Source organism: Halichoerus grypus, chromosome 8, assembly GCF_964656455.1.
Source record: "Halichoerus grypus chromosome 8, mHalGry1.hap1.1, whole genome shotgun sequence".
NCBI classification, from domain to species: domain Eukaryota; kingdom Metazoa; phylum Chordata; class Mammalia; order Carnivora; family Phocidae; genus Halichoerus; species Halichoerus grypus.
Window position 1 is genome coordinate 68,575,905 of NC_135719.1, and position 25,038 is coordinate 68,600,942.

At 40.3% G+C, this 25,038-nt stretch overlaps 2 protein-coding genes across 13 annotated transcripts in view; both read right to left on the reverse strand.

Annotated features, from left to right (window-relative positions):
• CCNDBP1 (cyclin D1 binding protein 1) overlaps window positions 1-7,855 on the reverse strand; it is a 33,142-nt gene extending 25,287 nt beyond the window's left edge. For 3 of the 4 annotated variants that reach the window (XM_036120061.2, XM_036120060.2, XM_078079462.1), the window contains exons 1-8: window positions 7,645-7,855; window positions 7,410-7,469; window positions 7,065-7,144; window positions 4,064-4,145; window positions 3,211-3,307; window positions 2,722-2,795; window positions 1,873-1,949; window positions 1,116-1,396 (exon numbers count right to left, since the gene is read on the reverse strand). In XM_036120061.2, the coding sequence (XP_035975954.1) occupies window positions 1,116-1,396; window positions 1,873-1,949; window positions 2,722-2,795; window positions 3,211-3,307; window positions 4,064-4,145; window positions 7,065-7,144; window positions 7,410-7,469; window positions 7,645-7,753 (860 nt within the window). In that variant the 5' untranslated portion in view covers window positions 7,754-7,855. The remainder of the gene's footprint in view (window positions 1-1,115; window positions 1,397-1,872; window positions 1,950-2,721; window positions 2,796-3,210; window positions 3,308-4,063; window positions 4,146-7,064; window positions 7,145-7,409; window positions 7,470-7,644) is intronic. The other variant, XM_036120062.2, reaches the window with a different exon arrangement.
• A 177-nt stretch (window positions 7,856-8,032) lies between these two features.
• TMEM62 (transmembrane protein 62) overlaps window positions 8,033-25,038 on the reverse strand; it is a 47,760-nt gene continuing 30,754 nt past the window's right edge. For 5 of the 9 annotated variants that reach the window (XM_078079473.1, XM_078079466.1, XM_078079469.1 and 2 more), the window contains 7 exons: window positions 24,204-24,363; window positions 22,851-22,946; window positions 19,612-19,725; window positions 17,414-17,498; window positions 14,006-14,110; window positions 12,140-12,258; window positions 8,033-8,882 (listed from right to left, as the gene is read on the reverse strand). In XM_078079473.1, the coding sequence (XP_077935599.1) occupies window positions 8,556-8,882; window positions 12,140-12,258; window positions 14,006-14,110; window positions 17,414-17,498; window positions 19,612-19,725; window positions 22,851-22,946; window positions 24,204-24,363 (1,006 nt within the window). In that variant the 3' untranslated portion in view covers window positions 8,033-8,555. The remainder of the gene's footprint in view (window positions 8,883-12,139; window positions 12,259-14,005; window positions 14,111-17,413; window positions 17,499-19,611; window positions 19,726-22,850; window positions 22,947-24,203; window positions 24,364-25,038) is intronic. The other 4 variants (XM_078079468.1, XM_078079470.1, XM_078079472.1 and 1 more) reach the window with 2 other exon arrangements.

Sequence of the window (25,038 nt, forward strand, 5' to 3'; positions counted from 1 at the left end):
TCCCTTCTCCTTCTCCCTTTGCCCCACCCCTGCGCTCCCCTGCTCACTGCTCTCTCTAAAATATTTTTTAAAAATGGGAGGATCCAGGGGCGCCTGGGTGGCTTAGTCGTTGAGCATCTGCCTTCGGCTCAGGTCATGATCCCAGGGTCCTGGGATCGAGCCCCGCGTCGGGCTCCCTGCTCAGCGGAGAGCCTGCTTCTCCCTCTGCCTGCCACTCTGCCTATCTGTGCTATCTCTCTGTCAAATAAATAAATAAAAATGTTAAAAAAAAAAAAAAGGGAGGATCTGAAACCATTAATTTAATAACTGATGCAAGTGGAGTTTATCCATGGAACGCCACTCAAGTGGGCACTATTTTAACCAAGTGATGAAATTTAGTACCACCAATAATGGGACAAACTAACATTACGTGCCTCCCCCATATGATGCAATGAGAAGCACAAAACACTCAAATATGTGATATCCTTGCCAAAAAAATATTTAACTTGAATATAATCTATAATCATGAAAAAGACAATCGCATGAATTCAGACTTTTTGGATATTCTGTAAGACAACTGACCTAGATTCTTTAAAAAGTCAATGTCAAAAAATACTAAAAAGGACAGGGACTATTAGAGTTGCAAGAAGCTACAACCAAACCAGACTGCAAAGATGACAACCAAATGTAATGTGACACTGTGACAGAACCCTGGGTAAAAAAAAAAAAAAAAAGGCTATACAATACATTTGAGAGACAAATGGGAAAATCTGAATATTAATTATTATTCTATTCAATGTTAAATTTCTTGGATGTAATAATAAGAATGTCTGTTCTTAGGAGATAAGTGCTGAAGTATTTAGGGGTGAAATGTCATTGATGTCTGCAACTTACTCTCAAATGGTTCAGGAGGAAAATGGCACATCTATCCATAGAGAAATGAACCAATATTGAAAACCATGTGTGAACAACAGGTGAATCTAGATGAAAGATATATGGGTGTTTACTACAATATTTTTTCAACTTTCCTATAGGTTGAATATTTTCAAAATAAAAAACTGGGGGAAAAGCCTGGGGTGACAGCACAAGCTAAAATATGCTGCTGCTCACATGTTTCAAGTGGGGATGCCGCTTACCTAGGGCTAATCTCATCAGAAATATCCACAATGTCGTCCAGCTGGGCCACCTGATCTTTCTTCCCATTCTCTGCCACTGAGATCCGGATTTTCTTCAGGCAGGCTTTGGATGCTCTCACAAGTGCAAGGCATGGGATTATGAGCTCTTGATCTTCCTCTGACCAATATAAGTCCCGATTGTTTGGACACCCCAACCCATCATCCTCTTCATCACCATGGTTGTCAGGATTGTCCTCAGTGTCATTTAAGAGGCCACAGTATGGGTCACATTCTTCCACGGCCTAAGACATGCCAAAAAAAAAAAAGAGCCTGTTATACTTTCAGCATCATGTCTGAGTTATCCCAAAACATCAGCCAGGTATTTAAGCAATGGCCACAGACTTGATTCACTTCATAAACCCCATTCTCACTCTCCTAGCCCAGCAATGGACAGAGGGGAATGGCACTAAAGCACACAATGGCATAGGGTAGGAGATGGGAGTCGAAATTCAGGAGTGAGGATGGGACTTAATTGAGTCAATGCTTAGGCCATCTCCTTTCTTTTTTTGAAGATTTTATTTATTTATTTGACAGAGAAAGACATAGCGAGAGAGGGAACACAAGCAGGGGGAGTGGGAGAGGGAGGAGCAGGGAGCCCAATGTGGGGCTCAATCCCAGGACCCTGGGATCATGACCTGAGCCAAAGGCAGACGCTTAACGACTGAGCCACCCAGGCGCCCAGGCCATCTCCTTTCTTTATATTCTCATCTACCCTCACCTGCTCCATCTCCTCATGTGCATCCTTCACAAAATCCACACTCTTCGTCAGCATTGAAAGAGCCGCAGCTTTGTTATCTATGAGGGAAAATCAGAAAGCACTAGAATAAAAGAAGAAACCTACAATTCTGTCAAGTCTGCAAATGACAACCAATTGTGTTCCCATTTGAGGAGAGTGCCCAGGATAGTCAACAAGAGCAGTGGTTTAATGTAAAATTTTTCTAATACCCATCGTCTAGGTACCCAGATAGGAGTTAAAAAGCTTTTCATCGTTAACCACAAAAAGAAATAAAATGGACACACGAGGCGTGCGTGGGTGGTTCAGTTGGTTAAGCATCTCCCTTGGGCTCAGGTCATGATCCCAGCGTCCTAGGATCAAGCCCCATGTTGAGCTCCCTGCCCAGCTGGAAGTCTGTTCCTCTCTCTCCCTTTGCCACCCCACCACGTGCTCTCCCTCTTTCTTACTCTCTCTCAAATAAATAAATAAAATCTTAGAAAAAAAAAAAAGGTCACACGATATTTCTCATCAACGTCCTCTTGGATGAACACTGCTTTTGACCCAGCTGGCACCACCTCAGAAGTGCTTCAGTGTGTCCTGGGCAGGACCAGTAGAACAAACCACATTTGTTCAACAAGATAGGGCCCCAGAAAGAGGGCTAAAAAAAGTATGAGAACTAAGAACACTGAGAAAAAATATTAATACTTATCTTTTTATGTTGGTGGTAAACTATATGTATTCTACTAAACTATAAGTTAAAATACATCCATGCTACAAAACTAGAAACTAGATAGGAGAGAACTGTCTGCTTTGGCCAGCAGAGTCAGTGGCCTGTTTCCCACTCTCACCCACCTCTTGGTATCCGAGGCACCTGCTGGCATGCAGTCCAGACACTGTTATAGGAAATAAGGTCACTGTTCTCTGGGCTGGAGAAAGGAATCAATAAGGGTATATCAATAACCAAGGTTCTTCTCTCCTAAAAAGCTCCTTCCTGTTAGTCATCATTCTCAGCTGTTAGTAACTTTGCTGGGAAAATGAGTTTTTTGGGGGGGGGGGCGCCTGGGTGGCTCAGTTGGTTAAGGGTCTGCCTTCGGCTCAGGTCATGATCTCAGGGTCCTGGGATCGAGCCCCGCCATCAGGCTCCCTGCTCTGCAGGAAGCCTGCTTCTCCCTCTGCCCCTCACCCTGCTGTGTTCCCTCTCTCACTGTCTCTCTCTTTCAATTAAATAAATGAATAAAATCTTTAAAAAAAAAAAAAAAAAAGAAAAGAAAATGATTTTTTTTTTCCCTCCCTGAAGCAAGAAACCCCATTAACTGATAACCCCAACTGTGGCATTACTACCTCTGAGCTGGAGTAATGAAAAGCACATCCACAAGTTGAGCCATTCCATCTACGATGTCCAGAGTAGCATTCCGTACCAGCTTTCTCAGGGTGATTCCTGAAGAAACCCAAAGACTAAGTAGCCTGGTCTTCTTTCCAGAAGTCACCATCTGCTTTCTTGAGCATTTAAACCCTTCAGAACTTGAGGTAATGCACACCCACATGCTTTAATTGCAGTGCCAACACAAAACTCAGGTCTTATGTATTTCCCCATGTCATTTTCTTGCTCCTCCCACCATTCCTAAGTACTGTTCTCCAAGAGAGATCAGGAACAAAATCTTTCCAGGACAGCATGTATCCATTCATTAAGGTCAATGGTCCCTTGACAACGGTGGATGAAGCACTTGAAGTTTAAACCATCTGTGACTAACCCTGAAGATCCATGAGACATGTATTCATTTATAATTTTGTCACAATTATATTCAAAGCATTAATCTACGGGCAGAGCTGGAGCTCACTTAACCGTAAGGGAGCTCAGAAACAGGGTGTGATGTAATATGGGTGGAGGAGACTGGGGAGGCCCCTATAGATCCAGCATCTGTAGTGGTTAGAATGGGTTAGAGAGGGAGGAGCCAGTGAGAATTAAAAGCCTTAGAGTCAGGCAAAGCAGGGAAGATGGTGGCACAGCATCCGTACCTTAGCATATAAAGGCTTATTTATGGATGCTATAAGATTATCCGTGAGAGGGTTTTATGAGAGAAAGTTACATTACATGCTCAAATTGAGGACAAGGGAAAAGTCTCAAGACATAAGCTGTTATATTAGCAAAGATCTACCCTATAAACCAAACATTTCTGTGTACACAGTGGCTTACCCTGATCCTTGGGAAGTGAATAGTATACTGCAATGACTGCCGTGATGGCAGCACGCACTTGTTCACAGAACCTCTGGGTTTCCTATGAGGTGATGGATCAATTTCAGAATGAAAAAAAAAAAGGATTAGATTCATCAGCCCATCTACTGTAAAAGAGAGCAGATGTCTGTACAGCATGATCTACAAACATTTTCTGTAGTCCCATAATGACTTAGGCCTTGTGCTGTTCCCGCCACACAGCACAGAGGAGTTAGCTGGACACCAGAGAATGAGGGGACAACTCAATAAAACATTAAGAAACAGCAGGAAAAACTTATTCCTAATACTCTACATCCTGAGATACTCATGATCCGCTGTGAGGTATTCATCATATCTTAGACCAGGAGCTGGCAACTATGGCCCACTGCCAGTTTTTATAAATAAAGTGTTACTGGCACACAGCCACACTCTTGTTTACGTATTACCTCCAGCTGTGTTCACACTACAAGGACGAAGTTAACTAGTTCACCTGCAAAGCCTAAAATATTTACTATTTGACTTTTTAGAGAAAAGTTTGCCAACCCTTAGACCATTAGCCAGGTGTCTGATCTCTCTCTCTAACAGAATCACAATATATCTAAAGGTAATTAGCACAGACTCTACATTGCTCAATGTTGACTACTTTCCTTCTAAGCAGTCACTGACTTTCTCCTCTCTTCCTTGTCCTCACTTTTCCGCTAAATTCTAAGCCAGTGCTCCATAAAATGTGGTCCACAGATTGGTGCCAGTCTTTGAACAGTTACCAGTCTGGGATGGTGGATAAGCACAATGACTGAGAGTAAGTGTTTAAAAGTTTTTATGGCAATGTGACATTGCTTCAACATCCAAACACATAAAAAAAAAATTAATTAAAAAAAAGCCATTCTTCAGTAAACTAACGTGCTAAGATCCTAAGAAAACAATCGTCATTCAAATACATATAATTCAAATAAAACTAAAACTTTTCACCTATGAATGAAACCACTGTCCTGAGCATGTACAGAAAAATAATACTATGCTACCTCCTCATGGTATCCCATTAGCTTTGAATTCTAGCAACAAGTCCTGAGTATATCTGAAAGAAAGGAGGCAACAGATAAGAAAAATAAGGTAATATTACTCCCTTTAAAATAAATATTGACTTTCTTGCACAAAGCTTTTAAAATGCTCTCAAACAATTCATTTCTTATTTTCTCATCATAGATCTCTGGGGTCGATAGGGGGAGAGTTTATCATTATAGGTGCAGCAAAAGAATATTTTTTCATTTCAAAACATCTGGATATATAGATTGAAAAAGAATGAAACTACTGATTATGAAAACCAAATAAGGCAATGAATACGCCATTTTAAAATAACCTTACTTCTGAATTAAGTATACCTAGTTCTAGAAAAACGGCATAAAGCATACCTGGTCATAGCCAACATGTTTACTTTCATCAGTTTTACAGTAACAGGTTATTTAAAAATGCATACATTTGGGGTGCCTGGGTGGCTCAGTCAGTTAAGCGTCTGTCTTTGGCTTGGGTCATAATCTTGGGGTCCTGAGACTGAGCCCAGAGTTGGGCTCCCTGCTCAGCGGGGAGTTTGCTTCTCCCTTTGCCCCTCCTCATCACTCGTGTTCTCTAATAAATAAATAAAATCTTTTTAAAAATAAAAATGCAGGGGCGCCTGGGTAGCTCAGTCAGTTAAACATCTGCCTTCAGCTCAGGTCGTGACCCAGGGTCCTGGGATCAAGCCCGCATCGGGCTTCTTGCTCAGCGGGAGCCTGCTTCTCCCTCTACCTGTCACTCCCCCTGCTTGTGCTCGCACGCTCTCTCAAATAATAAAATCTTTTAAAAAAATAAAAAATAAAAATGCATAAATTCCTTTTCCAGCAATTCCACTTCTGGGAATTTTTTTTTTTTTTCTGATACACATACATACAAAGATTGTCCTAGGCAATTTACCACAGCACTGTTTATAATAGTTACAAGTTGGAAAGAGCTTAAATGTCCACATGAAGTATTGGTTAAATAAATTATGGTTATATCCACTCTACTGAATACCATGCAGCATTACAAAGAACTGAGCAACTTTTTATGTGCTAAGAATCAATGTGCAATCCATGTTGTCGATTTTTTTTAAAGGAAGGTCCAGAAAAGTGTTTATGGTATCCTATCATTTGTGTAAAAAAGCAGGCATATACACATAAGTGTGTATATGCATCGAATATATATGGAATAACACAAAAGTAACTGGGGAGGGGAAATATAAACTTTTTAGCACATTTAACGTTAACATCTTCTGAATTTTATACTGTATACATATGTTACTGATTAAAGTAATTCGATCCGAACGGTATTATGTAGTATAACAGAAAAGGTGTAGTTTAGACATCATAGACCCTAATTCAATCCCAGCTCCACTGCTTATTTACCTTAACCTGAGTTTCTAAGGCTGCTTACTCATCTGTCAGATGGGAATCACGTATGTGAAAACACCTAGCAAATAGCGAGTGTTTAAAAAATATATATCAGAAAGGGGCGCCTGGGTGGCTCAGTCGTTAAGCGTCTGCCTTCGGCTCAGGTCATGATCCCAGGGTCCTGGGATCGAACCCCGCATCGGGCTCCCTGCTCAGCGGGAAGCCTGCTTCTCCCTCTCCCACTCCCCCTGCTTGTGTTCCCTCTCTCGCTGTCTTTCTCTCTGTCAAATAAATAAAATCTTTAAAAAAAATAAAAAAATAAAAAATAAAAAATATATATCAGAAAGGAAATAACCAGGATGAACCGCAGATTGAACGGATACCTATTTAGAACACCTGCCTACGCCGTGCCAGGTACCGCACTTGGCAATTTGGCCTTCACCGCAATCCTCTGAGAACGGCAATCCTATCTGACAGGTGTGGAAAATAAATGCCCTGGCTTGAGTGTAAAAGGTGGAAAGAAAGTGACTGGATTCCTAATGAACGATGCAGCACAAGATTTCCAGGAAAGTACAGCCCACCTGTGGAGAGGGCAGTGGCACTCGAGAGAAGACTTCAGTCAGAGTCGTGGCTTCCCTTGACACGTTCACAGCTGCCGCGTCTGAGGGAAGAGCCAATACGTTAGTGCCAAAAGGATGAGCCTGCAGCTGCTGCATGGGCTTTGAAGATGCCAGCCTTACCGGCTGAGACGTCTCAAAAACACCTCCCAAAATCAATGTTTCATATCCCAAACTCCGAAGTACAAAGGATGGGTAAGGTGAAGTATCCCCACTGAGAGGATGCGGCGGGGGTAAAAGCGGGAGGGAAAGGGGTGGGTACACTGGAAGGATGAGAAATGCTAAGTCCCCAACAGGAGAGGCACTCACTGAGTCTCCTCCAAAACGTCTCAGGATTAAACTCCTTGGTGGTCTCTCGGGCTTCTCCAACTAGTGGGTTTAGCATGTCGGTCGGGCGGTGGCAAAAGGAAGAGCACAGGTAAGCGGAGCCACCCCCAGCCCCCACCTCCTCCGCTCGTGCCCCCGCCCCCGCCCGCGCCACAGCCGGCCTCTTCCCGAACCAAGCCCGCCCCTGCCGTCGCCCGTCTCAAGGGCGTCAGCTTACCCCGCACTCCAGGCAGGAGTAACCGCAGCTCCACTGCCAAGTGCCGGATCTGCTCCAAAGGCGGAGCTAGGGTGGGGACTGCGGCTGTAGGTGCAGCTGCGCTCGCCATCTCAGTAGATCGCCTGGAACCTCCAGACAAAAGCGGCCACGGAAGCTGCCAGGGCCGCACTGCCGTAGGCGCTTAACTTCCGGGAGTCACAGACCAGGGTTCGTTTCCGGCAACAACCCGCCCGGCCCCGCCCCAGAGCCCCCGCCACACCCCTTCCGATCTCCCGAGGCCGGGCCACGCCTTTCTTCCGCTCCGGTTGTCCGGCCCCGCCCCCACCCGCCCCCACCCGCCCCCTCCCGCTCCCAAAACCCTGGTCACAGACGCAACGCCCAGTCGGAGTTCTTAATCATCACTCTTTTATTTGATTAGCTGAAAGCACCCACACCTAAGAAGCCGAGAGCCCATAACCCCGAGAGAAAAGAAGACTTGGAGCTAATATCTCGAGGGTAGTCAGGGGAGGCCCCAAGTTCGTACTGCTTCGCTGCCTCTGAAGTGGCACTCTTGCCGGCTACTGAGTTCCACATACTGTGCTAGGTACTTTACGTGAGGTAACCATAAAAACACACTGGGCTTCTGATACTCCCATACACACATCCAGACCCTGCCCTGTGCATCTCCTGATTAGAACTTTCTCTTCACAAAAGTAAATCAATCCCCTGCCTTCTTGGAGAAGGAAGGAATCGTGGCATTATTTAGAGATTTTTCTGCAGTCCATTCTGCAGGAATCAGAAGTGGGTAATCCCCCCAACTCCTAGGTGTCCCGAGTGCAGCAGCTCCCTGAAGCTCGCCCATCAGCACTGGCCTTCTACCTGCTGCTGGGGCAGAGGCCTGGGCTCCAGGGGCAGATGGTGAGGCAAGGCCTTCAGGAGCTCAAGTGGCTTTTTAACTGTGCTATGAAGGTTCCAAGGTCGGTAGAGTTCAGAGTCCACACACAACGAATGATAACAGGTGTCAACAGTGTCAACCAGGTCCGCAAAGGGGAGAAGAAAAAAGCCAGAGTGCCGTATGTCATATGAAGAAAGTAACAGGAATAAATCTGCCAGATGTACAGCAGTAACATAAGTAGGTGAACAGGTATAATTTTCAAGTATTTTCCTTGACGGAGATGAGACCGGAAGTTGTGACCACAGCACCGCTGCAGCAAGCTCCAACACAGGTAAGCCATCAACGGTATGTTAAAAAATGCCAGCTGGAAAGAGAAGCAGAACAGAACCATTAGCTTATTAGCAAGACCTTAGAGGGTCGGGTCTCATGAACGCATTATTGGTGGCTGCTAAGAATATGTTGCTCTCTCTCGGGGGTTAACTCTCTGATTCTTTATGCTTCAATCACACTTGCTTATAACACTCAAAATAAGTGACTTATAGTTGTGTATTTACCTGTATCCTTTTGTTCATCTTAAAAGTAGGTATCATTTATGTTGAAGCCCTCAGTAATGTTTAAGGTGGAAATGAACTGAATACATACACACTTCTTTTTGGCACAGTGAGGGGGGACTTAGGTATCAATATTTTTTTCTTATCTCTGTATTTTCTATTAATTTTTTTTATTCTAAGTAAACTCTATACCACACATGGGCTCGAACTCAGAACCCCAAGATCAAGAGTCACATGCTCCACCAACTAAGCCAGCCAGGCACCCCCGTTATCTCTGTATTTTTAATTGAAGTAGCATCATGAGTACTGGAATACAAATCAGAAGATTTAAGTTATAGGGACGCCTGGGTGGCTCAGTCGGTTAAGCGGCTGCCTTCGGCTCAGGTCATGATCCCAGGGTCCTTGGATTAAGTCCCACCTGGGGCTCCTTGCTCAGCAGGGAACCTGCTTCTCCCTCTCCCTCTGCTGCAGTTCCCCCTGCTTGTTCTCTCTCCCTCTCTCTCTCTGACAAATAAATAAAATATTTTTAAAAAATTTTATTTATTTATTTGACATAGAGAGACAGCAAGAGAGGGAACACAAGCAGGGGCAGTGGGAGAGGGAGAAGCAGGCTTCCCGCTGAGCAGGGAGCCTGATGCAAGGCTTGATCCCAGGACCCTGGGATCATGACCTGAGCCGAAGGCAGATGCTTAATGACTGAGCCATCCAGGCTCCGCTATAAATAAAAACTTTTTAAAAAAATTTTTAAAAAAGATTTAAGTTATAATCTAAGTTTAGCTGCTGTATGATTCATTAATTCATTCACCAAATAATTATTGTGTGCCCATTACATGGCAGGCACTGTGCTAGGCTCTAAGCTAAGGACACGGTGGCAACTCAGAGAGGATGCATCATAGAGCTTACATTTTAACAGAGAGAAGAGAGACCAAAAAAATAAACACAAAAGATCACTATAGATTGTGATAAATTCAATGAAGGAAATAACTGGGTCACAAGGGGGTAACTGAGAGATGGGTTCTCTGAGGCCTGAAGAACAGGAATGATTGAGTGGAAGGTGGTACATTCCAGGCAGAAGAAACAAATAAAAAAACCCCTGCGGTTCCCAGGAGAGGCCTTGGCCCATTTAAGGCCAATAAGCCTGGAACATGATGAGCCAGGTGGAAACTGAGGCAGTCAATGAAGGAGATAACTGGGTCACATGAGAGTAAGTAACTGACAGATGGGTTCTGAGGCCTGAAGAACAGGAGTGACTCAGTGGAAGGAAGTACATTCCAGGGAGAGGAAACAAGTAAAAATCCCTGAGGTGGGAGAGGCTTTGGCCTATTTAAGGCCCATTAGCCTAGAACATGATGAGCCAGGTGGAAACTGAGGCAATCAGCAGGACCCAGATCATGTCACTGCTCTGCTTAAAGGGTTTTAAGCTGAAGAGTGAGCTGATTAAGGTTTTAAAAGGACAACAGTGGATGCTCTATGGTAAACTGAGAGTAGGGAGGCAAGAGTAGCAGTGGGAAGACCAATCTGGGGTTTCTGCAGTAGCCCAGACAAGAAATAATTATGAGTTAGACTAGCGTGGTGGTAACAGAGATGAAGAGAAGTGGTGGATTCAAGATATGCATTGGAGGGAGATCAAACAAGGTATTACTTGCTAATGAATTAGATACAGGGTATTAGAGGGAAAGGGAAAAATTAAAGATACATCCTAGAAAAACTTACTGAAATTGGAAAGAACTGGGGGAGGAACAGGTTTGAGGTAGAAACTAAAGGTCCTATTAGACACATAATATTGAGATGCCTGTTAGATATCTAAGGGAAGATATGAAATGGCAGATGGGTATATAGGCACTTGAAGTGCAAAGAAGTCGAGGGCAGAGATTAACATATTTGGGAGCCATGGGCCTATATGATACATAAAATCCACTAATGGTGTATTACTTATTAAAATATGAATATATTCCCCACCTTTAGTAAGGCTCAGGTTTTATTTGGTATCAGAGTGCTCCTGAGAGACAGCCTTCATCTACATAATGGAAAACTGAACCAGACTCAGGACCTACTCACATATAAAATGCTGCTATACAGAGAATGTTCTGTCTGTGGTCAATGTTTCCTAGGCAGAAGTCTTCCCTGTTTTGCTGATCACCTTTTACTGTCCTGTTATGAGGTTGTGAACTCATTCTGAACAACATTTTTGGATCTCTTCCCAAACATGAGATCATCACCTGAGATTTTAGTACCTTAGCCCCATTAGGTGAATAAAATACATAAATAGGTAAATACTTTTCAAACCTATATACAGAGATTTGCTATTAGTCAGTTTTTTGTGTGTTTCTTTCTTTTTTTTTTTTTTTTTTAGATTTTATTTATTTGAGAGAGAGGGGGAGAGAGAACGAGCAGGGGCAGAGGGAGAGGGAAAAGCAAACTCCCCAGTGAGCAGGGAGCCTGATGTGGGGCCGGAGCCCAGGACCCTGAGATCATGACCTGAGCTGAAGGCAGACACTTAACTGACTGAGCCACCCAGGTGCCCCTGTGTGTTTCTTTTAAAGGAATCTCAATCCATGTGTAAACGTAATCTATCAGTGTTTTCAAACAAGCAGCAGCTAAGACATCACTGAAAGGCCCAGATCTGGTGCTTGCCCAGTGCAGCTTCCACTGGACAACTGACCCATTTTTCTTGTAAGTCTATTTTTCCTTTCCTCCCTCTGAAACATTTGCCTTCTTCATTATCATAATCAATTTTGGTTTACTTATTTATTCTACTATAAGTCCCTTATTTCATTTTTTATCAATGGAAAAGCACAGTAAAACAAACTACAAAAACAAAAATCTCTTTCACTTTTTATAAACCCTTCCTGCCAAAATGTATTTTAGATGTTTACGAGAGAGTGGTGGAAGAAAGAGCTTAGGAAGCACTTGAAAAACAAACAAAACACCAAATATTCAAGATTGCCCTGCCAGTAAATTAGGAAATATGATCTGTGGTGTTTAGTTGGAGGCTCGGGATTTAATTCATAACTGTTATGCAGTAGTCCAAAGGCCAAGGCATTCTTACATTCCATTTCTGACTTCTTACCTGCAGAATTCCAACTACAAATGTTAGGCTGCCTTGTAGGAAATGTCCATCAACAAAAATCCCAAAGGAAAAGCAGCAACCCAGTTTGCCTTTAGTGATCTCACCAACAAACCATGGTCCTGAAAGAGGCAATGGGCACAGAAGGAGAAGATTAAATGACTATGATTCTGATTATATACATCACAAGGTGCATTTATAGGAATAACAAAGAAGTATGAGAGTAGTTGCTGATAAGCATTTTATTGGCATAATTTTTCTTCTTTATTAATCTCTATGTTGCACCATACGTCCTAGCTAACCAACCACTTGCTCCTTTGCTCTCTACTTTTGTCTGATCATAAAATCATCTGAGTACATGCTATACCTGAATAGATTCAAGAAACAGGTCAGAGTATGTTCAGAAACTTTAGAAGATTCTGTTGCAATAATAATCTCAAAATAATGCATTAACATTTCCTTTAAAAAGCAAAGAGGTATTCTATGGAAGTTAATTTTCCAGATAACTGATATATACTCCTTTAAGCAATAAAACTTCAACCACTTTCATCTTTCTAAAATGCACTTCTTCTCTTTCTTATTAATGAATGTATTCTGACCTTTTCTTGCTGACCCAAGTCATTACTTTGTACATCAACTATACACTTGAGGTTAACATGTATAAAATTTAACTTCTTTAATTTTTCATTTAGAATGCCAGAATGACTTTTCTCTCCTCCCTATTATTTACTGCCCTTCCTAGTGTGCAGGTTTCTGGAACTACTATATTGTCAAGGGTGATTAATGAACAGTCAAGACTTTCTTTCTCAAAATGCAAATACCATCATCTCCTGGTAAGAAGAGGGTTCAGCTTTAAAAAATCATAGGTAATTTTAGACTGTGGACGCACAGTCTAAAAAAGTGTTTTCCCTGCAAGTTTCAACTTTTAAACATGGAGCAACTTCTGTCCTTTTAATGTTTTCTTTTACAGCCAGGAACCAAATCATGTGCTTTCCCTTCTAGTGTAAGGCAAGTGTCTAAAATAGCTTCAACCTATCTTCTAACAAGGAAACTGACCTCCAAAGGGCCATCTGCCATAGCCTGGTACACAGAATTGTAGAGTGTTATATTTTTTTTTATCTAACTACTCTCTGTTCTCTGGTTGGAGTTACTAATGAGCAAAGAAAAATCCTGAAGTGGAATAAAAGTATAAGACAAAGACCAAGCAACAAGTAGGCTAATCTACTCCTAACCTTTAGTCACTAAAGAACATTAGTAAAAAGCTTTAAAAACAGAATCACAGTGCTTCCTGCTTCCATAAGTGGCTAAGTGACTAAGTATTAGGTATAATAATATAACAGAAGAACCTGGATATGCCTGAACTCACTGCTCATCTCAGTTTCTCTTTTTTGAGCTGAGTTTTTAAGGGGCATCCATAAGTAAATATTCACTGAACTACATACTAGACATTTTGCTTAGTGCTGGGCATAGAAGTAAACAAGACAGACAAGACCTCAATGGATATTCTAATGAAGGAAGAGATGATAAACACAAGATAATCATAGATTCTGATAAAGTAATGAAGGAAATAAAAAGTGTGAAGAAATAAAGGATAAAATTTTAAGGTAGTCAAAGAAGGCTGCTCTGCATACACATACTAATTCTTTAATGGTCTTCTCAGCTTAAGTTAACTCAGTGTCAACTAAATGTCCTTTAAACATGTTAGGAAAGAACTTTATTTCCTAAAACCATGTTCCAGGAAATGATTTATGAAGAAGCCATGTGGTGCCGTTCATTATGCTCTCAAGAGTCTAAATGACTCTATTGTCAAAATTCTCCATATATTCTTTGGCAGAATTCTCCACAATTCAGGTTTCCTAATTGACTTACCCAGTGCTGTATATAGGGTTAGCAACAACACAGAATAATAGAAGATGTTTAGTTTGCTCAGGACGTGGAGGGAAAATGAGGTCAAATTTATAAATCCTGGAGACCCTAAACAGAAAAAATTTGAAAAAACCCAGTGAGCACATGCAAAGTTCAATTTCTTTTTTTTTTTTATTAGTTTCAGAGGTAGAGTTTAGTGATCCATCAGTTGCATACAATACCCAGTGCTCATTACATCAAGTGCCCTCCTTAATGCCCATCACCCAGTTACCCCATCCTCCCACCCAACTCCCCTCCAGCAACCCTGTTTGCTTCCTAGAGTTAAGAGTCTCTTACAGTTTGTCTCCCTCTGATTTCATCTTACTTTATTTTTCCTGTCCTTCCCTTATGTTCATCTGTTGTTTCTTAAATTCTACATGAATGAAATCATATATTTGTCTTTCTATGACTGACAAAGTTCAAATTCTTTATAACATTTTCTAGACTTCCATGGGCTATCTTTCGTTATATAGTAACTATACAGATGACACCACTTTAAATTCAGAAGTTGACAGGAAGCCTGATAAGCCGGTCCACTTGGAATTGCAGAGGGGGGGGGGCGCCTGGGTGGCTCAGTCGTTAAGCATCTGCCTTCGGCTCAGGTCATGATCCCAGGGTCCTGGGATCGAGCCCCACATCAGGCTCCCTGCTCGGCGGGAGGCCTGCTTCTCCCTCTCTCACTCCCCCTGCTTGTGTTCCCTCTCTCACTGTCTCTCTCTCTGTCAAATAAATTTAAAAAATCTTTAAAAAAAAAAAAGAATTGCAGAGGGTAGGAAGTTCAAAGCAATGGTGTAGTTGGGAGACACGCATGTGCACACATGCACACATACACACTTTTAAATGATTAAATGATGTAGGTTTGAAATATAGTGCTATGCTCAAAGTCTCTGTTTTCTATGGGATTTAGTATCCAAATGTACAAACTTCCAAATCATGTATCAAAATATATCAAAGAAGTATCAAAATTTCTCCAGTCTAATCTTAAGTATGACTGTCCAATATTCCTTTCCCATATGTGACATAGCTCTTAACTCACAGCCATCCTCTTACTCCAACTGAAAGGGATCCCTAAAGCTCTTCAAATTAAGATCTCTTAAAATATAGTGCCAAAAATGCCAAGCATATGGGCTTCACACAGAGAAGCTCCATTCTGTGGCCACAGACTAAAGTATCACAGATCCTCAACCTCAGCCGCCATTTCACTCATCTGTGTGGCTGGTCATAAACCGGTCAGCAGAAGACTACGACACGAAGCTCGGTACACACTGAGCGCCCCTAGAGGTGAAAGACAGCCTGATATAAGTTAAACAGTATGTCTCTCCTAATAGGCCAACATATCCATTTTGTACTTAAAACACTGTTCAGCCTGACAGTTGATTTTGTACAAAACCTGATAATGCATGACCTCCCCCACTCCGTTACATTCTTGCTACTCATTCCTTAGATTCTTTCTTGTTCCAGTCTGGTACTTCTCAAAGTATTCATCTATATATCCATCTATAATAATTATTTCTTTTTAAAGATTTTATTTATTTGAGATATAGAGAGAGTTGCGTGCGAGCATGAGTGGGGGGAGGGGCAGAGGTAGAAGCAGACTCCCCAGTGAGCAGGGAAGCCTGACATGGGGCTCAATCCCAGGACCCTGGTATCATGACCTGAGCTGAAGGCAAATGCTTAACCAACTGAGCCCCCCAGGCACCCCAATAATTATTATTTATTAAAAATAAATAATCCTTTAGCCTTGGAGGCAGCTGTGCTTTAAACTTTAAGCATAAACTTTAAACGTGATTTTTTATTTCGGCTCCACATTAGAATAACCTGGGGGAACTCTGAGAAAATATTCATGCCCAGGTCTCACTCACCAGAGATTCAGATTTAATTGACCTGAGGGAGAGTGGAAGCTTAGGCTGCAACCCAGGTGATTCTAAGCAGCCAGGACTGAGAAATACTGCTTTAGTCAGAGCTGAACGCCTCAGCCTTGACTGCCCATTGGAATCATCTGGGGAGCTTTATAAAATACTGATGCTTAGGTCCTACCCCTAGCGATTCTGATGTGATTGGTCTAGGGTGCTTTGTAGAGACCGAGATTTTAAAAGTTTCCCAGGGGAGTCTAAGGTGCAATCGAAGTTGAGAAGTGTTTAAAGAAAAGAACTGACCTGGGGTCAGAAGACATAGGTTTCAAGTCTCTCCTTTATCTCTTATTAGCGATGAGACTTTGAACAACCTTCACAACCTCCCCAGTCCTTAGTGTCCTAATCTTTAAAACGGGGACAATAATACCTATTTCACAGGATTGCTGTAAGGATTAAGTGAGATAATGCAGGTAAAAATATGTTGTAAATTTTAAATAACTACACAAAGATATTGGTATCCCCACAGAATGAGGCTGGGGCCCTCAAACATTTATTTATTTACATTATATGCAGGAACATATATGTGTGCAATAATGCTTCTTGAACTTCTTCATAGAATTTGTGAAAATATATATATGCAGGAAAACATTCAGTAGGATGTGTACACTCCCTCTGTAGTTAGCCATTTTACTGTTGAGTCATTGCTGCAGTACTCCCCTCCCCTACAATCAGTCCCTGATCCCAGGGATTTCATCCAAGCCAGGAAGGGGTAAGGAAAATTTAATTCAACAAGTATTTATTGTCTGTTACGCACACACTCAGTGCTGGGTGCTGTGAGAAACAGAAAAGAAGCAGAAAACAAGAGCTCCTATACTGAAGAACTTACAGTCTGGTTGAGGAGAAAATGTATATATACATTTGGGGTGCTTACATAAAGCAAGGTGACTGACTGGCCAAGTATAGCATTAATTGTCAGGAAGGACTACGGGGATTCAGAGAAGCAAGAGCTCATTATGACCTGGAAGGGGTGGAGAAAATGGTATGGAAAAAGAAGGTTTGAGGTGAGCCCTAAAGGAGGCTAAAATATAGATAAGTTTAGAAAAATAACTTAGAGATAATAGCCTAGGCAAAAGCACAGAAGCAGAAATGAGTATGGTGTGTGTAGGGAACAGTGGAAAATTATCTAGGCTGAAATATAGGTAAATGGTTGAAGATGCGGCTAATTAGGTAAGACCCAACTGTGGAGGATCCTTAATATCTGGCAGAGACATTTGGTCATTTTGAGCTATATTGTGATTTTTCCCCCATTTTCAGGTTGAGTTTCATATTACTGCAATGTAGCAGCAAAAAAACTGATTTTTTTTAAAAGCTCAAGTACTGTGGACAAAGTATAGTAAGTTTGAAGAATGCACCTCACAAAGCTCAGGAAAGATAATTTATATTTTTATCACTTGGCAATAGGACATTATATGACACTTAAGAATGAAGTCTTCTGAGAATAAAAGGAACCATGACTAACCTTTATGCTCTGGATATCCCCGGTACCTAAAAGTAATGAGAATGGTGAGCTGGATCAGCACAATTATCACAAAAAGGACCCGGGCCTGCAGAGAAATCAGTGTTAATATGAAACAGATACATGGGTACAACGACAGTTAAGGTTTTTAAAATGGCCTCATTAACAAAAATGGAAAAGACATCATTACCAGAAATGACTATGCAAGAAAAATAAATGACCAAAGAGAATCAAACAACTGATCCACCAAAAAAGAAAATTATAAATTGCCTCATCATTGGGGCGCCTGGGTGGCTCAGTCGTTAAGCGTCTGCCTTCGGCTCAGGTTGTGATCCCAGGGTCCTGGGATCGAGCCCCACATCGGGCTCCCTGCTCAGCGGGAAGCCTGCTTCTCCCTCTCCCACTCCCCCTGCTTGTGTTCCCTCTCTCACTGTCTCTCGCTCTGTCAAATAAATAAAATCTTTAAAATAAATAAATAAATAAAATAAATTGCCTCAGCATTACTCTTTCAGAATTTGGATACTGAGACCAATACTGAAACAAAGTAATTCATAGTTATATAAAGTGATCAAATTAAAACAGTCCACCTTCGCTGTACTAGAAGTATAATTGGTTTTATTTCAAGTTGTAGAAGAGTAAAGAAAAACAGTACACAGTGCACTGCAGGCTGAGTGAACTGAGACCGCATTTTCGTTTGCTTTCTCCGTCAGGGTGGCATTCACTTGGAGATTAACTCACAGTGAAGAGACATAATCTAGGTTCTGGTTTCTCAAAGTATGGACCCCAGCTCATCATTGGGATCGCCTTGTGCCTGTTGGGAAGGCAGAATCTCAGGCGCCATCTCAGCCCTACTAAATCAGAATCTGTCTCTTACTAATGTTCCCTGGTGATTCATAAGTACATCAAAGTTTCCAAAGCCTAATCTAGGTGACTATTAAAAAACCCAAAAGAAAAACAAATGACACAAAAGGAACTTGTAAAACTGAGATATAAATGCCCATTAGTCATATTTCTAAAAAGCTTAATCATACAAGTAATACAAGTAAATTAAAATAATAATAAATTTACATTGTAAGGCTGTGAAGATATATAGTAAAGCTATGTCTGGAAGGTGAAATTAAAGGAGGCTTAAATTTTCTTCTCAACATTGTAGGGTGTCTCTTTGGTATGTTTTATGTCAATACCCAGTTAACAATAGAAAAATGGTTAAATAAATTAAGGTATATTTATGCAAATAGACATCATTTTTTAAAATAATAGAAACTGAAGTCAGAAAATAGGGGATGCCTGGGTGGCTCAGTCGGTTAAGCAGCTGCCTTCAGCTCAGGTCATGATCCCAGGGTCCTGGGATCGAGTCCCACATCGGGCCCCTTGCTCAGTGGGGAGCCTGCTTCTCTCTTTCCCTCTGCCTGCCGTTGCCCCTGCTTGTGTGTGCTCACTCTCTGACAATAAATAAAATCTTAAAAAAAAAAGAAAGAAAGAAAATAGTCAAAACAAATTCCTCAGTAGAAAAAAAAATCAAACCGCAAGAGAATGAAAATTACTATTTTACATTAAAAACTCATATACCAATATATATGAGAAAAAAAAATAAGAGTATCATAATGACATACAATGGATATAAGTAGCGTGATAAAAGAATAATGTGGGGCTGATTTACTTTATTTCTAAATTTTCCAAGTTCTCTACATTAAGCATGTATTATTTATGTAGAAAGAAATATTATTTTTAAAAGATCCTTAATCCAATTTTACACAGTTCCTACAATTCCCTTAGTTATTCTGGTTTTATGGTATTGCTTAGAACTAGGTTCCAAGGGCGCCTGGGTGGCTCAGATGGTTAAGCGTCTGCCTTCGGCTCAGGTCATGATCCCAGGGTCCTGGGATCGAGTCCCGCATCGGGCTCCCTGCTAGGCGGGGAGCCTGCTTCTCCCTCTGCCTCTGCCTCTCTCTCTCTCTCTCTCTCTCTCTGACTCTCATGAATAAATACATAAAACATTTAAGAACTAGGTTCCAAAACAGGTATTACTTGTCAGTGCCTCTGCTGCTTTTAATTCAAATCAACTTTAAAGCATTGTAGTCTTCTAGACAAATAACTAACTTAATTTTATAAGGTTTGTCTTTCTCACCACATGATTATATTAATACTTTGGACCCACCACTAGATTTGACCTAATCTCATCTAAAGCTGAATTTACTCACCACGATGCAATGGTCAGTAAGGAGAATAAATGATGCCAGGGGATCAAATCTGAGATGAATATCCTCTTGAACAGAAAATAGGTGGTGAACACTCTTACTTCTTCCAGCAGAATCCTAGTTATAAGCACAGCAGTGATTCTCATGCACATTTATATGTATAATGTTCCAAGATTAAGGTTCCAGTAACATTTGTCCGTTATCTCTGAATAGCTGTATTTTTTTCATTTATTTTTGCTTCTTCCTATAAGCACTTTAAATATAACTTCTTTTAAACCCTGTAATTCTAGATTTGAACTGGAAATATCAGCATGTACTCACAATATATTTTCTCTTAAAGAAAAATTTGTATTTTCCCTCTCTCTGCTCACTGAAAAGGCCTAAAAATAGTAACAAACCCAAGATCAAGGGGCTAGCTGGGCTACTGCCCAGACTGTACCCTCAAAATAAAATTTCTCATTACAAGATCAGTGCTCTTTAGAGAAATAGCTGATTCCAGTTCTTGAACAAGAAATACACAAGAAGAGCTTGAAATATCTTCATACCAGAAAGCAAGAACACTTAACAAAGACTACTGGGATTATATCGAAAGATTTAGTGGCCAATTTGGAGAGGCTCCCACTAGCCAAAGGTGGGACAATTTGAACATTAAAAATATAAATGCCATGGATTGAAACATACCAAATATATATATAACTTTTAAATTTTGAATTCATAATGATACTAAAAATAAAAGATTCATTTGGTTGCCTTTGGCAGATGCTAGAGAAGCAACTCATTATTCTGAAAATTGGTTTAGAAAAGGGAAGGTGGGGGAAGAATTAAGAATTTATCCCACTTTTCCTGTATGAACTTCTCTATCTGGGTGCCAAAGAGATAAGGGAATTTTTTTCTTTATGGTACTATTCTAATTAATACTCCTTTTACAAGGAGTGCAAATTTGAATACCACCATTGTACAACTCTAATGAAATAATGGACCTAGGCCAAGACCATCAATAGCTGCTGGAAATCCTTCAGTGAAAAGCTGATTGGGTACTTCATAATGCATGGAGAGAAATGCCAGCAGTGTGCTGGAGCTGGCTTGACAGGCTCACAAAAGCCAACTGTTAAATTTTCAGGAATTTTGCAGGCCAGTTGATATGTTGGTAGCTTAAAACCAGCTATGGTAAAAATATTTATACTATGGAAATTGGTATAAATCAGGGAAACACTACAAATCAGGGTTCCCCCTTCAAACCTGTCCCAAGCTGGTGGATAGATATTTACCACCACACCAATGGGTAAAGTTAACAACACCTGAATACAATGATCAATCCTAACATTACTAAAAGAGAGACAACCAGATATCACAGACTTCTGATAAGAGCATAAAACACCAAATGAAGTATTCCTGCCAAAAAACAGACTCAAATCTGATCAAACTCCTAATCTAACTACCAGTTATAGAAACTAGAGGGGGTGGAGGAACATGCTGAAGGATACAACATGAATTTAAACAACATAAATCTAGAATACAGGAAACTCTACAGGATAAAAGATCCAGTTTCCAAAGTTATCTAAAAAATAAATTGCAATGAAAAAAAAAAGGAGAGGGAACCTGTAGATTAAAAGATACTGAAGAGACAAATCAGCTACATGCAGTATTTGAGCCTTGTCTGGATTCTGATTTGAACCAACCACATGCATGTCATATATATATATGACTAATTAGGAAAACTGAATACTAGCTAGTTTGATATTAAGGAATTACTATTGATTTTCCAGGTGTGTGATGGTATTATGGTTACATTTTTAAAAAATAGTTCTTTTAGGGATACATACTGTCATATTACAGATGGAATGACATCATGGTGCAGGGGTATAGATGAAACAAAATTGGTCATGAGTTGGTAACTGTTGAAGTTGGCTAATGGATACATGGGAATTCATTATAGTATTATCTCTTGCATATAATTTTAAAGTTTCCCATCACATAAAAGTAAAAAATAACAAAAAAGAATTTATACTTGTTTTTATCAGACTTTTATTGCTCAAAATGTTATTTTAAGTTGTTTGTTCTTGTTTTAAAGCAGAGTTTTTCTTTAATTTATAGATATAGAGATATAGAGATTTCTGGAGTCTGCTCTTTCAATTGGCAAAGTAGGCACAATAATCTAAAGTTCTGGTTCTCAAACTTTAGTGCACATCAGAACCACCTGGATGGACTGTTGAAACAAGATTGCTGGGTCCCAACTCCAGAGTTTCTGATGCAGAAGTTTGGTATGGGACCTGACAGTTTACATTTCTAACAAGTTCCCGGGTGATGCTGATGCTACTAATTCAGGAACCACATTGAAAATTGATCTAAAGGTCTAGTTGCTACTAGGCTGCTCAGAACTATAGACATTCAATAAAAATAGTGAGCGGATAAAATATAAGACAATAAATTAATGTCTCTCACAGATTTTTCTCAGACTTATCTATAGTATACTGTATTTAAAAGAATAGAACTTGGGGCGCATGGGTGGCTCAGTTGGTTAAGCATCTGCCTTCGGCTCAGGTCATGATCCCAGGATCCTGGGATCGAGCCCGACATCGGGCTCCCTGCTCAGCTGGGAGTCTGCTTCTCCCTCTCCCTCTGCCCCTGCTCATGCTCGTGCTCTCTCACTCACTCTCTCCTCAAATAAATAAATACATAATCTTTAAAAATAAAAATAAAAGAATAGAACTTTCCCATTGACAAATGAAGGGACCAAGTTCCCTATTTAATGTTCAGTAGACTAATCTTTTAAAGTTTTACATATATAGAAGAAAACAGGTCAGTGGTTTCCTGGACATGAGGGTAGAAGGAAGACAGCTGCAAAAGAACACAAGAAAACTTTTGAGGTGATAGACTGTATTGATTGTAGTAATGGGCAAGGATATATATGTATGTCAAAATTCACTGAATTATACTCTTTAAATATGTAGAGTTTTTTGGTATGTAAATTATACCTCAATAATATAAGAAATGTTAAACATGTAAAAAGTATATGTGATTTCACATTTTTACTAGGATTTAACGAAGCAGCCAGAAATGTTTCAAGGAACATGAGCTAAGTTTTTTTTTTTCCTCATAAAATTATAGAAGCTGAGGTTTTGAGGCAATCCAAGGATTTGGGAGTTCCCCATTCCTACAGCGAGCAGGTGTCCTATGATTGCTCCCACTTCCTCCTCATAACTGTAAAGATAGGGAATAATTTATTCTAGGTGCACTTGTACCTTCAGGTTTTCTTTCAATGATCCAACTTCTGATAGAAGGGATATTAAGAGTTCATCCCCAGTCATAATTCCTTTCACATCCTCCCCGAGTTTCTTCTTCCTCCAAAGCAGAACACTTCAAAGATGGGTGGCATTGCAAAGTGCCTTTTCTTCCTTCCTCATCTATGAACTGGGGATAAAACTACCTACCATAAAGGATTGTTATATGGATTAAGTAAAAAATTCTAAGTGACTAGCATTTCCTTAGAAGGAGCTCAGTAAACAGCTCCTTCCTACTCAAAATCCTTCTCTGTCACACACACACACACACACACACACACACACACACACACAAGATAATAAAAATAATTACATGTGTTTTCTGAAGGATTACTTGGTAATCTTCAAACTTAAGACTTAACAGTAGAAGATGAAATAGTTAAAAACTGTCATCAAATCATAAAGTCGTGGCAATCGATAGATTTTTTTTTCAGAAACTAATTCCTGAGCACAGTATCTCCTAAAGAATTTCACAATATTGACGAAAGTGTCCTATTTTGGTAATGAATGAACACTTGCTACTCTGGCAGGTGCTAGTGAATTAAATGCCCCCAAGCTGAATTGGAATAGCAGGCAGACTGTTACTACATATGCTATCAATGCATACTCCCCAAACAAAAAAATTCTCTGGGATGCCTTGAAAATACTCTATCCTACAGCTTTCAAAATAGTGACACAATTTTCCTGTACTTGAGAAAGCAAGCAAAGGCATGGGTACATAAATACATATTTTCTGACTTATTCTATTATCTTTGGGTATGTTGGGGAATTTGCTGCCATTATTAAAAGACTCTAGCCAAAGTTGAAAGACAATAAAAGAATGATTCCCTGGGGCTCAAAAAGAGGGGACTGTGGCCAGTAGTTACACACTGAGAAGTCTAGTTTTTTATCTAACAGAATGACTCCTCTGAGTGCTCATTTCCTGAATATACTAAATCCAGTGTATTCAAGTTTTGTTGTTGTTGTTTTTTTAAGATTTTATTTATTTATTTGAGAGAGAGAGAGAGAGAGCCAGGGAAGGGGGTGGGGAGGAGCAGAGAAAGAGGGAGAGGGACAAGCAGACTCCACATGGAGCACAGAATCTGACACGGGGCTCAATCACACAAAACCCTGAGATCATGACCTGAGCCGAAATCAAGAGTTAGATGCTCAACTGACTGAGCCACCCAGGTGCCCCTCAAATTTTTAATTAGCTTAGTTTCATCTCTATCAATTGACTGAAAAAAAAAAAAACAAAAACAAAAAACCCACAACAGAGTTTAGTGTAGTTACAGCCAAATCCTTTATATAGCAAGTTGAAAATTACTAACTTACCTGGACAGTTACTTCTATGTTATGTGTTCTGTTACTGTAGTTTCTTGGGTTCCACTTCAGTATGAAAATAGGACCAGATAAATGAATAGCTTGCCCTAAATGAACTCCATCAATCTTAACTGTGACAGAAGTAATGGAGGATAAGGAAAAGGCCAAGACTCTAAAATGAGAACATACATACGCATGTGGTTTTAGATATTTTCACTGTTTTTAGAAAGGAGAATAACTCTATTATAACCTAAAGAAAATATAAATGTAGGCAGAACCATCACACTGTATAACTGTTTATATGACCACTACTCATGATCTGGTTTCTTTCTGAATGGTGGCTTTTGGAGTTATATAATTTAGCAAACCTAAGTTGGTGAGAAATTAGAAACTATTTTTGTACTTTTTAGAAAGGAAAATCAATTTTCTTTTGACAAATAAAGCTAGAGTAGATCCAAAGTTCTTTCTGATAAGTCCTGATTTTTCATATAGGAAAAGAACACTGGTTAGTCATCTTACTTTGTTAATCTCATGTTAATCCTACCATCCACTCATTTGTTTCCCAACTGTCAACAAGACGCAGTATCACAAACAGAGCTAAGGCTACCAGGTCCTTTCAGAGAATATAAAGTCTAAATCAGATATCCAGCTCCTATCAAAAAAAACCTGAGAGTCACTTCACTGCTGACCAAAAAAAAAAAAATAGAACAGCTCGATATCATTTTTCCAGATTAATTAGTACATCTTTTTAAAAGTACAATATCCAAAAATGATAAGAGTGCTGTGAAATTGGTACTCATTTGCCTGGTAACATTATAAATTAGTATCTGTTTTAAAAAGTAATTGG